The 17,159-nt window shown below is 42.4% G+C and overlaps 1 protein-coding gene across 1 annotated transcript in view; it reads right to left on the bottom strand.

The window, feature by feature from the left end:
- Positions 1–3,086: 3,086 nt before the first annotated feature.
- Positions 3,087–17,159, bottom strand: part of LOC128456106 (NALCN channel auxiliary factor 1) — a 76,799-nt gene continuing 62,726 nt past the window's right edge. The window contains exons 2-3 of the mRNA XM_053440160.1: positions 7,200–7,371; positions 3,087–4,035 (exon numbers count right to left, since the gene is read on the bottom strand). Of these exons, the coding sequence (XP_053296135.1) occupies positions 3,734–4,035; positions 7,200–7,371 (474 nt within the window). The 3' untranslated portion in view covers positions 3,087–3,733. The remainder of the gene's footprint in view (positions 4,036–7,199; positions 7,372–17,159) is intronic.

Genomic DNA, 17,159 nt, shown 5'->3' with positions numbered 1-17,159 from the left:
CATGATAGCTCACTTCATTCACTCTTTGCACTGGCTGTGACATCTTTCAGGCTGGGTAAACAAATTCGACAATTTTAGGGGAAAATAAAAAAAATGTAGTCAAGTGTGTTTTGGGTTTCGGGGCGGTGACACAGTTATTACATATTGTTCAGTACGATGGTTTCAGACTACACTTCCTGCAGCTTCAGGGCTGCGGTGAATAATGGGTCGACTCGTGTAGCAGATCCCTGGGGGGGGGGGGGGGGGGGGGGTCGGGTCTAAAGACAGTGGAGGTTTGCCACACCTGTCCTGCAGGCACCAAGGTCACTGCAACACTAATGAGCTTTCCTGGGAACACGCGGCAATTGGCCGCAGTCACGGTGCACACATCTCTGCACGCACGGAAAGTACAGTACAGAAACTTTCACTCACAGGTCATTCAGAGCTCAGCTTTCCTGATTCCCTTTGTGTCTGACAGTCATTGTGTGGTAGGTCTTCAGCAGCAGTAGCAATATATAAAAAAGAATACAAATATCTCCATCTACCGGTGGCCAATGACATAGCAGCATTTTTCACTGTCACCGAATGCGGTCATCCAAGATGGACATGGGCGTGCGGTGCTGAATGACAATGAGCGGTGAATGCAAGCAGGTGTTGGAGAGTGGGGCGGGGTCTCAACGGCCTATAGGTGTCAGGGAAAAGCCAAGTTAAACTATCTATACAGAAATGAATTTTTTAAATCCCGGAGAAGCTGCGTAGCAAAAAATTCTTGACATCAGATATTGGATTGGACATCTCGGTTTAGTTTAACATCTGCTCTGATTCAAAAACCTGTTCGTCAAAAGAGAGACACACAAAAGAAAACAAAAAAAAAAAGTCAGCCCTTAAGGTCACACCATTTCTTTCTGTTCACAAGCTGGTCAACGTCTGGAAAGCTAAAAACACAAGGATCAGCTGACAACTGATGATTATCAGGTTTTGTCATTAGTGCTGAGACAAGGACCCGCTCCTGTCCCCTGTACGTGTTTCTGTTCATGCTCTCCAGTATAACAGCCAATGGAATGACTCCGAACTGTCAATAAAACAGAATTGCGTGCCGTGTGTTTAGCCTTTTGTCGGCTAACAATCTGGAGCGTGTCTGACTATGTGGATGATAATGTACTGTTTATCTTGATAAGCCCTTTTTACTTCATGAGAAATTACTTGGATGTGTTGGAGGAGAAAGGTACCAGACAGTGGGCATGCTACAGGAGCTGATTCGGGATCAGGTGCAGTGCTTTGTATGGGGAGTGGGGCTGAGGACAATCGTCAGAAAGAGGCCTTGCAGACAGCCAACACATGCAGGTCATGAGAAGAGGTTAGACATTTTTAATTTAAAAGAAACAAACAGGGACATGTTGTCTCCATGTTGGTGAGATGTCAACCGTCACTCTATATGTTTTCTATGACCAAGGTGAGGGATTTAAAATGTCATATCTATTGGTGGGTTAGGTTTTTCTTCGTTATGCTACTGCAGGTAGGAGGCTACCTTTCTTAAGGACATGTTGACATATTGTTTTTGTCATAGCTGCAGTGGAATTGCAGTTCACCAATTATGAAAGTACTTTAAAGGTAACATCCAGTCAGCAGGTTTCTTGACAACAAAAAGGCCTGAGATTGATCTTTTAGTTCAGTGGTAAAGAAAAGATTATGTTTCGGTTTTCAAGAAATGGTGATAGGATTTAGTCCTTTATTACAAATGTTGCTGTCATAGTGATCTTTTTAATCTGCAGCCGGAAAAGAGCCAAAGCTCTTGAGGTCAAGAGGATAGAGGACATTTTTCACAGCCGTATCTTTTATTATGACTGGATAGTACCTTTAAATTTTACTAAAGTATCAATGACTGAATCAACTGTGACAAATATATTGATCCAGTGCGGAAATTCCAATGTCAGTTAACTTGTTGCTGAAAAGTGACCAGAGTCTGAATGAGGTTTTGGTTAAATGAATGAAATAACATCTTTGGTTAAGACAAGTTTAAGACTGTTTCATGGTTTGTTTTGTGAGATAGAAAATCATCCCATATGTGCTTTTTCATTACAGTCATGTGAATGAGGTGGACAACTCATGCTGTATCATGCTTTGGCATCCAAGCGGCATGCACCTGTCTCAATGCTCCAGATGGAAGTCAACATTATTTGAAATGTTTTAAAGGTTTTCTTTGAATTTATGATCATAAAGCCCTGATATACTGTTCGCCTGAAGCTGAAAGGATCAGAGATTTAGCTGTTAACTACCTCCGCCAAGAAGCCTATGTTTTTGCCCTGGTCCATTTTAGTTTTTGTGTGTTAGTGAGAAGGATTGTGCAAAAGCTACCTAAGATATTTCCCACATAACTTGTAGTGGGAGGAGGGGACAGGGGCCAAGGAAGAACCCATTTGATTTGGGCAAGGATCGGAACAAAAAGCCAGAATTTCCAGGAAATAATTCATGGAATTTGGTGAAAAAATTAATCTGGCTTATTTAGGGAACTGATGTCAATGTACAATTGGGGACTGTTGGGCCTTGGCGGATGATTGAGCTTCGGTTCTATTGTTATAACATTTAACTCTGTAGTCTAAGGGGGCATTTATAATAATTTACTGGGTGTAAAATCTAAAATTGCGTGCACCCAAAATGTCCCTTATTGCAAATATTTGGTGTACTCAACCTTACTTTATCTTCCAAATAGGTTATGCTATCCTGGGGTTTCTATAAATTGTCAGAGATCATTTAGGTCCACACAGTTAGTTTTCCTTTGATATTGAGATTCCTGTTGATGTCATAGATATGTCGGTTTCCTGCAGTGTTTCAAGGTTGAGCCAGGTGTATGCATTTTATTGATGCCAATTACAGCAATGGTTTGATTCCGATGTCAATGGGTGAATATTATCTCACAAAACAAACTGAGCGGGAAACCATAAACCTGTGTTAAACACATCAGAGCTTTCACCATGGACACCAGAACCACATTCAAAACCCAGCTCAGATACGAATGGGATTGTGGCCTACAAACCAGCACAGCACCTGGAGAGGAGGGATGGGGGGGGGACGGGGGGGGACGGGGGGGCTCCATAAAGACCTCATCGCTGCACCAGTCTGTTAGGTAGATGTTTAGGGTAGTTGTCAGCAACACACACTCATTCTCGCTCTCATCCACGCACATACATACATGTGTAAAGACATGCATACAGGCTCACACCCGCCCACACATACTCGCAGTCTTTAAGCACAAACCCTTTCTCTCTCACACACACACACACACACACACACAGTTGCAGCTAATGATTTTTTTTTTTTGTACACATTATTATTCAGAGAACACATTTTCTTCCTGTATGAGAGACTCGGAAACAAAACAGAAAGGATGAACATTAGAAAGAGAATATGATTGTGTTATTCCATAGTCAGCCAGTGCAACAGAAACCAAGAATTGGAACACAGTGTAAAAAAGCGTAGTAAGAGAAACTCAGCCGTGAGGAAGCCGACCTTCCCTCTCAACAAAGGCTGTGGCATTGTCCCCTTTCCCTAGCAAAGGGACTGGTTGACTCCCTTTGTTTGTCTGTTTGTTTACTTATTTATTCGTTTTGATTGATTTGTGTGTGTCTTTCGTCTCAAAGCGCTGCAGAGCGTCCACAGGCACACAGCTCCCGTGGCTGTACTTTTCCACATCCTCCGGTTGCCATGGTGAGGGAATCCCCAGCCCCGACAACCTCACCTCCTCCTGGCAGCTCCATCACTCCTCATTGGCAGGGCTCTCCTCCAGAGGCGTGATGGCAGGGAGGCCCAGTCCTGTTGCATTGTGGGATGCCGTGAGGCTGGCAACAGTGTGTAGGAGTACAAGGACCAGCAGGCAGAGTTTGAGCCGGCTGTTACACAGTCTGCAGGCTGCTGAGGAGCTGAGGGAGGTGCGGTGCTGGCATGGCGGGTGAGTTCTTTTCAGGGTCCCCCGGGTTCGGTTGTCCACTTTCAAGTCCCACCGCACATCGCAGCACTCTGCATCTGGGTCCACACCTGACGGATAGTCCTCCAACAGCCCTGCAGTTGTTTTTTTTTGGGTGGGGGTTGATGGAGATAGAAACAATTAGCTCACAGCTCACATGTTGTCATTTTTCTATTGCCTGTATTTGCTTCCTGTCACAAAGACGTAATGCTTCTCATCTGGCCGCCCCAACAAGATCACTGGAGACCAAAACATGTAAAGCACAATATAAACAGAATTCAGTGAGGATGTATTAATCCCAGATTGAAATGACAAAAGAGGTGAATGTGCTAATTCAACCTCTATCATTTGTTTCACACAGCTGCTTTTGCACATCTGATGCATGTAAGTCTTGTTTCACAATCCATTAATATTGAGATAGAGAAGTATGTTCAATACTAGTTAGCTTTTCGCTAGTTGAAATATTATTTTCTAGCTAGCTAACTATGGCTAGATCAACAAAATAAAACCCAGAATACAACAGTATATACTAAATAGACTGATAGATGTGCATTTGAAAGTATTCCTTTGCTTTTGATTTTCATTATGTAGAGTGTTAATATTGCTGGTCACAATCATTCCAGATTTATGGCTGCAATGGTCATAAAGATGCTGCATGAGGATGAGGATGAGGAAGATGTTGAAAAGATGATGAGATAACGAGATGTTGTTAAACCCCCGATGCTGAGAACCTAGACATTGTTCCACAGGACAACCCAGTCTTGGAATCCAGCTCTCCTAAATGAAGAAGGCTCCTTGATGACATAGAAAACTCATCTGATGAGTCGTATGAAGAGGAAACTCAGACCCAGTCCAATAGATTGAGTAAAAAAGGGTCTTACTGGAACAAGCATCCATCCACTTAGGGAAGAACAGGAAGCCACTCTGAAGTAATGAATGACTGAATTTAACACTAGTGCTACATCCTGTACCACCTCACTTCTCTATTCTGTTGCAGTGTCCAGGCAGAATCACTGTAATTAACTGTGTATTGTACAACCAGGCCTTTATCTGCACTACAGGAGTGTTTTTAATGCACAGAGCCTACCAGAGATGTTATTTTCTGTTTGAAGAACAAATGGAAACAAAAAGTACATTGTAAAGACCCATTCAAAATGCAACCAAAGCATTAAGTGGCAAAATGTAGTGTATTTGCTCTCTTGAGTGAGATCACAAACAGCAGACTGACACTTTCCACTGTCATCATAATAACTTGGTCATGGACTGTGTGCAAAAGACGTTAGTGCCCACTCTGACTTACAAGAGGGATTGTGTAATTAATGCAGCTTTCTGAAAAAAACCTGCATCTCGAATTCCCGTATTAGCATCATGAATGGCAAAATATTCACATGCATAAATACATCCCATCTTATTCGCTAACTGTGCATATTTGATCAGTCCTGCTGAGTGCAACAGTATCTTCACACAGCAAACTCTTTTTTTTTAATTGATCATCATGATTATAAATGTTAAGGTTTAAGATGGTCCGTGTTTTTCTTATAATCAAAAAACCTGATGGAAAGCCCAAAACCAATGAAAGAATCCTGCTGACGTTTTAAATACAGTTTCCAGATGTTAATATATTTTATTCCTCTTCCATTTATGTCCGATTGTCCTGAAACACACATCACAGAGTGGCACCATCGCTGTGTGTCATTGTCCGTCATTACAATGGACAAGGGCACTGTTGTTTCTTTTAAGTCAGTCTCTGCTACATGGTCATAGAGACCCTATAACTGCTGCACCAAATGTGTATTGATCCACAGCTGAAAATAGTCCCCGGTTATCTTCTCCTGTTTGAGTAACATTATTCAAGCGTAACTGAAAGGAGAGCTTTTTCTCCGAATTTATATTTACAACTGTAATAATATATAAACTAATTATAATAATAATTACAGTATATTTCCATCAAAGATTCCTCTGTATTGTACAAGGCAGGTTGGGGGAAGTCTGAATGTAGGATTTTCATGAATACATGTCAATTTCATGTGATTAAGTAACAAACTAGGGACTTTCACTTATTCAATGTGACAAACAGGAGATGAAAAATCGAAAAGAAGATTGTGTTTTTTGGTGCAACAGAGGTGAGAGAAAAAGTTGTGCCTCTATTTATAGCACATCCAAACGAAGAGGAGCTTCTTCATTTAATAAAGAAGACCAATAAAGTCAGTAGTACTGCATGATGACACTGAATCCATTAACTCATGCATGTCAGCGTTTAACTTGTAACCTGCATGTTAATATGTGCACTGACAAGCACTTTGTTGGTTTTGGTTTTTTAATGTAACTTGTCAATTGAACTGAAATATTTGATATCATCACTCTCGTTCTTCCATTTTATTAACAGTCAGTGAACTTAAGAAAGCAACCTTAACATTGTAATTTTACTTTCACATCTCATTCTGTTATTATAGTGACCATGGTACTCTACTCGACCACTAGAGGGCAGCATCGGCATGTTATGTGAAATATGAGCTTGTTGTGTTAATCACATTCTGGGAATAAAAAACAACAACACATTAGATCATATATTCTGTGGGACTCACCTCTTGTGTGTGTGTGTGTGTGTGTGTGTGGAGACGAATGTGTGGTTGTACCAATGCAAAACTCTTTTGTGACTCAGTGTGTGTCCCACTTGTTGTAAGCACTAACACTGTATTGTCATAAACTACACTGGCCCACTGAGAGCTATAAACTGTTCACTACAGACTTCCTGTCACCGTCTCCCACCGTGCAGCTCACTCCTGAGTAATTGGCAACAATTAGCCCAGTTGTCCTGGTGTGTTACCCTGTTAGGCTGCTAAATAAACAGAACATCCTGTAACTGTAAAGTAACAAGTGTTTGCACTCTGGTCGAGCTGCAGTTATGTGTCCCACTGAAGGGTCATTGAGCGAGACCCTGTGCTCCCTAGCTACATGCTCACTAGGAGTAAAGGAAGTCACTCCGGCAAAGGGCCCGATCACTAGTACACAGGGTGGGTCAGAGGTGGTGCAGAGGTGAGCAGCGCTTGTTACTTGTAGCTCTAAATCCCAGGATTTAGGGAAGTAATTCTCTTTTATCCCTCAAATAGTCAACAAAGCACTTCAGCTCTGCTCCTCAGTGCCCAGTGGTTGAGAGCTAAAGTTGCACAGAGCAGCTGCGTGACCTGCACACATGCAAAAACAGTAAAACACGATACAGAATGAAGGAGAAAGGCAGATATGCAGGGTATTCTTGTACCTGTGCATATAAAACTGGGGCTGCCTCCATGAATGAGATCATCATTGTCGGGCAGGACGAAGGGGCACCGCTGCTGCACCTCCAGGCAGTACTGACCACAGGGGATTCGCTTGCTGCAGTGCATCTGGGTGGTCTGGAAGTACTGAGAACACAGCCAGGGCTTGTACACCATCTACGGTGGGAGACAAGAGGGGTGAGTGCAGAAGAGAGAGACAGGAGGAGGAGGGGGAGGAGGGTACAGAGAGAGAATATTGATGAGTAAGAGGGGGTTGTTTCGGACGACACACACACACACACACACATATGCACACTCTCCAATGCACGTGCATCATCCGTGACCTCAACAGTTATTGATCCGCAGGACTGAGCAGAGAACCCGGTCATCACGACATGTACTGTTAAATATAGGTTGCGGAGTATTCGCCCTTTGTCAAGTGTTAGTCCCAACCTCCTACTCTGAACAACTGGGTATTATGGGATCGGTGGAATGCATGACCATCAACAAAAACCAGTATGAGTAAGACTTAAAGCACCAGAGGACCTGCAACTTGTTTCCTTCACAAAGAATCGTATAGACCAAAAAATTTTTCAACATTGATACAATGGATGGACTCCCTTCAGAAAACAGTTACTGATAATGTATAGTACTCATATTTCCTGTAGCTGTTTAGACTGTTTGCACCAGTTCTGTTTGTAAACAAGAGTAAAATGGTCGAAGAAAACATCATCAGTTATGGTCTAGAGCATCAGACAACAGTTGTCTCCATGGTGATGGCAGTCGGGGATGCCGGGGGACTTTTTATCAATACTTTTCAAATGTATGCGATTGAGTTGCATACAGAGACTTTTACTGGCTTAATGTGACAAACAGGAAAAGAACAAATGAAAAGAAGATTGTGTTTCTGTGCCAGAGAGGTGAGAGAAAATGTTATCTCTCTATTTATAGCACATCCAAAGGAAAAGAGGAGTCATCTTCATCTAATGAAGAAGACCAATAAAATCAGAAGTGCTGCATGATGACACTGAATCCATTAACTCGTGCATGTCAGCATTTAACTTGTAACACGCATGTTAAGTACACACACATGCACTGAATGGCCAATGTGTTGACGTATGGGAAACTGTTACACTACGAATCTAAAACACAACAGGATGATCTATCACCAGCGAACTCTTTACAAAATCAGCTGATTAAGTAATTAGTGTTGCACTCCTTTCTGTAAACAGCAGAAAAACCTTGTAAAATTATTTTCACTTCACCAACTTAATAAAACAAACGGGTAAATAAATCAACCAGTGTGCGCAGTCATTTGTTGATTTGTTTCTCACCCATTTTCTCAACTCTGCAAGTGCACAAGTGGGGACAAATGATTTACTTAGCACCTTATTTCCCCGCTCCCATGTGAGGAGGCGCTCGCCTCATTGTGTGGTATTATCACCTGCAGCAATTAGCTGCCATTTCCTGTGAACCACTCCAGTGACTGTGTGGCAAGCTAGCACCTGCTGTGATCGCATGCCTGGAAACAGTGCGGCACCCCCCACCATCACATCACTCCCCCACGTATAACATGTTGGTAAATAGGCTGCTTGTGTGTGTGTGTTTGCCAGAAAGAAAGATCAAAATAAATACAAATAAGATCACTGAACAGATAAAAAACAAATATAAGCGCACGATATAACATTTATTGAAATATGCCAGAAATATACAAATCCAAAAAGACTACGGATCCACATTATAAATACAAAGCTTAATTATAGGGGTTAAATGTTGCAATCCAGCATGATTTAGGAAAAACTGTGAACAAGAAAAGAGGCGGCGAAATGAATAAATACAACTCTCAAGTTTAACATAGCAGAGCAAATAATAACAATAATAATTGTAATGTTCATGTTATGCATATCTTGTAATATTTTTACAAAAGTAAACTTTTAATAATTTTCATATTTTCACTCTTTTGTTATTTAGTTTTCTTATTATTTTTTTTTGCCCTTGACTCTACTCTGTGACATGGCATCAGTATATGTTTCATATACGCAACCATGTGATTAAAATAAGTACAAAAAATGTATGCAGATAATATAGAATTTGAATTATATAGAATTTGGTGCAAATAACATTAAAACATTGAACCATTGTCATGAACAGTAACTGTTGTCACAAACTCAAATAGCCTTTGTGATTATAATGGTCTGCGTAACAGCAGCATCATAAATGTAATGTATTGTTGTTTCCAGATATAGATTCAAAGTAATATGTTAATTTCCATACGCATGACTGAACATGTGCACATACTGAGGCTGTGCACACATTCATAATGTACAGTAAGTTGCTGCACTGAATAATTAGATTCACAGCCGAAGATAAGGTTGTTTCCTGATGCCAAAACACACACACACACACACACACACACACACACACACACACACACACACACACACACACACACACACACACATTGCCCTTCTTTCTAATCTGTTATCACTATGTAAATGTCAGAGATAATGTGGTCATGTGACCCTCCTGTCACATCCTCCTGGGTGTGTGCATATGATTGTCCAGGTATGTGACGCTCCAGTTTCATGACGTGCTCCTCCCTGTGTTTACTCGACTGCTCGTCATGAAGCTGCACTTGGGGATAAAGACAAACTGAGTTAAAAGCAGTTTTTTCTTTCATTTGCCAAAATATCAACACATGACAACAATATTATTCCACATCAGTGTCGAGGGGCGTCAATGCTGGCATTCATCAGATGTTTCTCATGCTCAGAGAGTCCCTGAGGAAGTTAAGCTCTAACGAGTCATTTGCTAAAAGGCTCAAGTCAAACAGGTCCCTTAAATTCAATCAAGCAGAACCAGTCCCCTTAATATGCCTATTTTTCACGTCAAAATTATTCCCTCGGAAATCTATGAAATGTCAAATTCTGCAATATCTTTAAAAATAATCCTGGATCCGTCTACTGATGTGGATCCACACCAGCATTTGCTGCTGTGTCTCAATTTGGGAGCATTATCCTTCTGAAGACGCAATTGTACCAACTACATCAAAGTGGCTTGACTAGGCTGTCCCAATGGGACAAATGTGTCCCTCAACCGAAGCGAACTGAGGCAAAAACTTCTGAAGGCGTAAACAGAAGAATGTATTTTTAAATGTAACAGCTAATGGAACGAAGAACATTTCAGTGCGTAGCTTCGTATCTAAGCTAAAGCTGTGAGGGCGGGACAAGCTGGTGATGCCAAAGGAAGACCAGGCGTCTCATCTGGGTTCGGCCGACGTGGCTGTTGGAGAATGCAGGTGACATCGGCTGCATAGGACTAGGTCCTCCAAAGGATGCGGCTGCTGAATTGAGACACAGCTGAAGACAGGGGTGAAAACATCGACTCCTCAGCAGGGGTAAAAACCAAAAGCAGAATAATCAATAACATCACAACTGAAGAGATTATCTTTTAACGCCATCTACAACAAATACTCAGATTTGACTTGAGCCTAGAAGAAAAGTGACCGCCCTTTCCCAATCTGTTTACACAAACTAAGACATAAGTTATAGGTGAACCCAGGACCGTGGAACTACAACAAAAAAGGTCACCGTACAACATCTGTCTGAAGCGCAACAGATGTGGAGAAAAGGACACAGCTCCTCTCGGCCCTTTGCCTCACATTTGTGTCCTTTAGCTCTCAGCAGCAGTTAGTGAAGCCCACCGCTGCTGCAGCACGGATCTCCACTGCCTCAGCCATCAGTCTACTGTAGAACCATGACTAGTAATTCATCACCCGGCTGTCAAATCTCAGAGAAGGAGAACAAGGCAGCGAGTCAGAGAGAATGGGAGAGGAGTGTCATGATGGAGATAGTGAGATGCACTCTTTCTTCCATTTATATAACTTTCTCCTATCTGGTGCGTTCTTTCAACAGCTCGGGGAGAGAGTAAAATACTGGCCTCTCCTCAATCACTGACTCAGAGTGTTAGAGGTCGGCCAGCCGGCTCTCAAATGTCTCTTCTCCTTCTTTCTGTCACCGTTCAATTCATTTAACATCTCTTATTTGCTTCTGCTGCTTTTCTGTACCTCCTGTCACAGGGTTATCTCACACATTGAGGCTTGGACATGGAGGGTCCCAATAGAGGCCTCATGGTTTTGTAGGCTCATTCCGCTCTGTCAGCAAAGTAGAAGACCCATGGAAAACAAATGTAAATGAGGTTTTGACTTTGAATGAACAGCAGCACAGGAATGCATCAGACAACAAACAAATGTTTCACAAACATATTTCAATATAAACCTCCCCCAACCAATGAAATGGCTTTCGTTTTACAATTCCTAATATTCTGTGTTTAGCTTTTGCTTGTATAATGGCTCATAATCATAGGATTAGCAGATTCCTGATTACTCCTGCCCACATGTTGAAGTGTCCTTGAGAAAGAAAACTGAATCCCGAATTGCTTTGTGTGTTTGAACATGGGGAACATTTTGCATTTGGAAAAAATAATGAATGCATATAAATGTAAATGCATGCAAATGAGTGGATATAATATAAAAAAGACTGTCCTCATTAAAAAAAAGAACAAATGCAAATAGTTCGCTGTTCATTCGGTTTCTTACGTGGCCACGATCCCCATTTCCCAAAGCAAATGCTTCAGCTCAGTTGAAAATTGCAAAGCAACAATTTATATAAGGTCAACGTGAAGAGGAGAACGGATATGAACGGGTGGGGGGGCGATGGAAATTTGGGCAAAAACACTGGATGACAAGAATAGTATTTTCAGACCGTGTACTAAAGACATTAAGGGTCTTGAAGACACTGAAGCTTCAAACTAACCTGAAAATCAATCTGTCGGCTCTCAGGTGTCACACAGTGTTCATGCATATTGTCATAGCAAACATCAGAGGTGACCTCAGAGAGCACATACAGTCACTGAGACCCATGAGTCACTCGATCCAGATCCGGAACAGATGGCAGTCCCCTACACATGCCTGATTAGTTCAATCAAAATTGATGAATCATTATCTGAGAAACAATGACAATGTAAAAAAAATTGGTTCCTCCCAACACATACCACATCTTTTCACCAAGCGTGGTGGTACTCCATCCAGTAGTTTGTGTGTTAGGCTGCTAACTGACACACAAAGTAACAAACAAACAAACTTCACCTCATTGCTTATCAGTCGTGAAAGTTCCCTATTTGCTGCCAACACTTGAGTGGTCAAAGCAAGATGAAGCATTTTTAACTTCTTTCGATATTCAGCCAATACATTCTACCCTAAAGACCCTTCTTAATATATCCACTCAGTATTTTGTCTTCCTCGCCTTCTGGTGATGCACACACTTGAGACCCGGCTGTCCCCTGGATTGGATTATTTCATTACAATTAGGCTATTAAGGTTGTAATTGATGAACAGCCTTACTCTGCCCTGTGGTATTGGTCTTAAGTAGCCCCGGATGGCCCTTCCTTGTCAGTGAGTCGTCTTTAACGCTTAATCTGGACTTGTGGTTGTGGTTAGACTGTTGACAGAAACCCTCCAACTCGCTGCAACTCCTACCTCCTTAAATACGTTCAGGTAGAGCTGCACACATAAATACATACACAGTTTCATGAGCCACCTTGTCAATTAGCTCACACAGATATTCAAGGCTCTGCTGCATTCAGGCCATCCTCTTTTCTGCTCCGCTTATTTTAACGATCTCCGGCTTAAAACAGCAGACCAGGAAAAGTGTACAGCACAATAGCCCGGTATTAACCTACTTTCAAGTTGTGTCAGACCGGGGCAATGGGATTAAAATAACACAAGGCAACAATGACATCTGAGTGAATTCTAATTAAGACTCATCGTGTTTTTTAAGGAAAACACTCAGATTTTTCTTTCTACATGTATTCTGAACTCTTTATGATCCAAGCTTTTGCTTCATGTACAAACGGGCTGATGTGTGTGGAGCTGTAAGAAGTGTTTTACAATCAACATGCAAGAAAAGAGAAATGCAAAATGCACCAGTTTTCTTAAAAGCATGTAATAATAATTACAAGTGGTTATGATTTCGTATATTGGGAAGTTTCCCTGGCTACACAACCATTTTCATGCACAAATGCTGACTAAAGCATTTCTATTCTATAGAAAAAATGTGCCCTTTGCACTCTATACTGTCCGCTGGAGAAAAATGTAATTAACTCTACATTGTCCACAAAAGCCCAGATTATCATTCTGCCTGCTCTCCACAGTCCATTCAAGCAGTGACACTTAGGCACTCTGGGATGTGAGGGGTCAAATAGAGGGTCTGCTTTACCAGGAGCCGGTATGTAAACTTCCCCTTAATCTGCAGCAGCAGCAGCAGCAGCAATGCCCCATGGGAGTTCCACTACAAGGGGTTAATGCAAAGCAAAGGTTACACCTAAACATAATCAGAAAAACGACAAACACATTCCCCTATGCAAACAAACAAGCATGCGCAGCCAAACACGTCGGTGAGTCAATGAGTATGATCAAGCGTGACCTCAAACAGAAAAGAAAAAAACAAACCCTGCAAAGAACGTGAACCTGTAATCAATGCTGTTTCATTGCAGATAACTGTCATATTAACTTAAGCCAATAACATTTAATTGGCCTTGATGGGTAAGCATGTATGTGCCGTTGTGTGAGCTGTGCTGTGAATTAATGCATGTGAGTACATTCAGCATAGCCAGGGAGCCGCACCTGGCAAGCATGCAAAACGGTGTCGGCTGCAGCTATAGAGAAAATGTAACATAACTAATGATCTAAACAGCAGCGCAGACGTGAAATAAACAGGCAGGTTGAGCCAAGACGGTTATGAGAGGAGCCAATGAGAACATAACAGCAAACAAAAGGACGAGCAGACCGAAGCCGCAGCACAATACATTGATTGGAAGTGAAGTGAAGCAGAAGGCACTCATGCAAACTCCCTGAGAGCCACCTATTCAATTACATTAATGTTACATTTGAATGACTGTGTAGACACATAAGACCTGGTGTATTCACAATGAGCCACCTGCTGTTTGTGGTCAATTCATGACAAACGCACACACACAGACACACGTTTGAACCCCGTCATCCAAGTGCCGTCTGAAATCTTTTAATACAAGTTGCTGATTTAGCAAAACAAATACAGAGCTTGTGTTTTTACCACACGCCCAAGGACAGATGAGTGTAAATATGTCACAGTGAGGTAATTAAAAGGTGAACATAAACATCCAAACAAATAGGGAGTGCAATAGAGCGGGACACGTGTTGAAAACAAGTTGATCTGTGACCACGGAGGGAACAAAGTGCACCAGACCATTTGCCGGGGGCCATCATTTGGTGTCACGCGATTCTCAGTTACAAGGGGGGAAATAATACAACACGCACTATGAGCACTGAATCGCAGAATAGCTGCGGCACGGGATGAAAAATGTATGAATGAATCATACGGTCATGGCAGTGGGTGAATTAATAATGAACAAATGAATTTCATCCATGCTGGCGGTGCTAACTCCCTCAAAGAGTGTGTCAGGTGGTGCTTTGTGCCGGCTTCTACGAGACGAACAGTTTCAGGTCGTCCTGTTCAAATCGTTTATAGGAACGGGCCGCAGACGTGAAAGGAAACCTCATCATACAGTACAATGAACAAGACAAAGAGGCTGTGCAGCCACACAACTGTTCTGGGAAGCACTTGGACACATCACTTTGAGCCTGAATGGCAACATTGGTGTGGTACACAGCTGTACGTAAAGATTGTTGACATGAGAGCTTCCAAAAAGTGAAGCCTCCTCCATGTTAATGGGTAGGACATGGTCCAATCTAAAAAGTCAAGCACATTATTTCTTAGAGGTGGTTTCTGCCATTTACGGTAGTGCTTATCACGCTGTTGTTCACATTTCCTGATAAGTTTGGATGTAAAAGTTATTTGATGCTATAAAGATGGGGTGAAACGTCTTGATTGACAGCTGAGATTGACTATTGATCGATAGAGAGCGTGTAATTGGGCCTTGATACTGCAGCTCTATCCCATGATCACTACTGCACAGACTCCGAATGCACAAAATTCCACCATTTGCATCCAGGATATTATAACTTAATTACTAAATAGTGGAGGAAGGGGAGTCGTACCACACATCCTTATAAAAAGTCTTGTTGTGGTATTATATTGATGTCCACCATCTTAGATTAAAGTATCCTCTGGGCCCCATGAATTTCTGAACAAACGATGAGCTATCCAGTGGTTTAATGATATTTGGAGATATTTCAGTCTGGACAAAACAAGACACAGACCAGCATTGCCATAAATGGGGCCAAACTGCTAGTGCGGCTTAAATATGAAAGGAAACGCACATTGCTACACGACTGAATGGTCCACGGCCCTCAACTGTTCTACACACCAGTTCTGTACTCCAGACAGACGGCTCTGCTTTCAGACTGAGAAGAGAGGACAAAAATGAATATCTCTATAGGAGAACACAGAGAGATGGAGGCAGTGGTGGAGCGAGGTGCGACAGTGAGGGATTACGGACGTGAGGATTGAGATGGATGAAGAAGGGATGGGACATTTCGTACATGGAGCACATCCACACACACAAAACATTTGCCCCATAACTCACTTTGTTGATTAATCAAGGTTATCTGGATGTAATTCATCGGCCCTGTCACGCTGACACTTACACTGGTAATTAATTTGGCAAAGATAATTATCAGCAAGATGAGCCTACTGAGCGAGCGTGATGAATCAACACCGACTGCTGCCAAGCCGCTGTTAGCTCCACCAGGCCGTGGTTGTGTGCATGTGCGTGTACCTGCAGCTCGGTTATCAACTCGGTTCCCCCGGCCCTGGCAATGCAAGCCTGTTCAATAATGCAAGCAATCCCTGCAACAGACAACTATCCCCCTATAAACAGCAAAATCCCATTCTCTTTACACCGCTGCTATCTGTCCTGCTGCTAGCCATGCCAACCCCCCTGATCCCCCCCCCTCACCCATCGCTGCCCCCCCCCCCCCCCCCACCTTGGCTCCCTCTGCAGTGTGTACTGCAGCGGTTGGGTGAAAAATGGCCTGGAAGTCGGGGCCGGAGCAGGGTTGCCAGCAGGGACGTAACAGATACACACGCTCACCTTCAGACAGGCACTGTGCTTGTTCTCTTTCTAGCCTCCCTGTGCTATCACTCTGGCTTGCTCTCTTTCTGTCACTCTCCCAGTTAAATGCACACAGGCATGCAGAGCGAGAGGCATGCAGAGCGAGAGTGATTGAGAGGAAAAGTTAGAGACAGACAAGGAGGGGAGGCTGGTGTCAGCAGGTCTTTATAAACAGGATTTATAACTTATGGTTGACACTGACCAAATGAGGCCAACCATGCCCGAACTCTTAAAGGAGCTAGAATAGAACTCATGGCCTAAATTGCCCTTTAAGTTTTTAAGTTGAATACCTTTTTTACTTTTTATCAGTCAAATGCACGCAGCGTGTGTCTTTTTTGACAAATAGACAAATATACTATAGGAGGAGAGTTCTAAGGGAGTCACTGAAGTTTATCTCTTCATTTGTTTGGAGAAGGGGAGGGAATAGTGATCAAAGCTTTTTCCAAAGCAGCAGAGAGAATTATTTTATTTATAATAAGCTTATGCAAAGTTAGCGATGAAAAAAAGATGACCAAAATCTTTCTTTACATTTAATCAAAAACACAATTCTTCCTTAACCAAAGTGTGCCTGTTGCATGAATCAAGCCTTAACCAGGACACTGGTGCAGTTCATAAATGTGGTGCTTCAACACTTGAGACACCATTTTGTGAGTGCTGCGGTAAACATTGTACAAGAGGGAGAACACTGCCCACCCCATAGCTTCAGCATCAGCTGTGGAAAAGCCCTGAGTACACCACACAGTTTCATCGTCAGCTGATCAAGAGCAGAGCCCCCCCGCCTCGGATATAAGATTTCCAAATGTATTCACTTCAATTTACTCCGTTAATCTATGTTCAGTGAGACAGAAGCCGGT

Source organism: Pleuronectes platessa, chromosome 14 (genome assembly GCF_947347685.1).
Source record: "Pleuronectes platessa chromosome 14, fPlePla1.1, whole genome shotgun sequence".
Taxonomy (NCBI): domain Eukaryota; kingdom Metazoa; phylum Chordata; class Actinopteri; order Pleuronectiformes; family Pleuronectidae; genus Pleuronectes; species Pleuronectes platessa.
The sequence above is the reverse complement of the archived record's forward strand: the minus strand, read 5'-3'. Positions and strand labels throughout refer to the sequence as shown.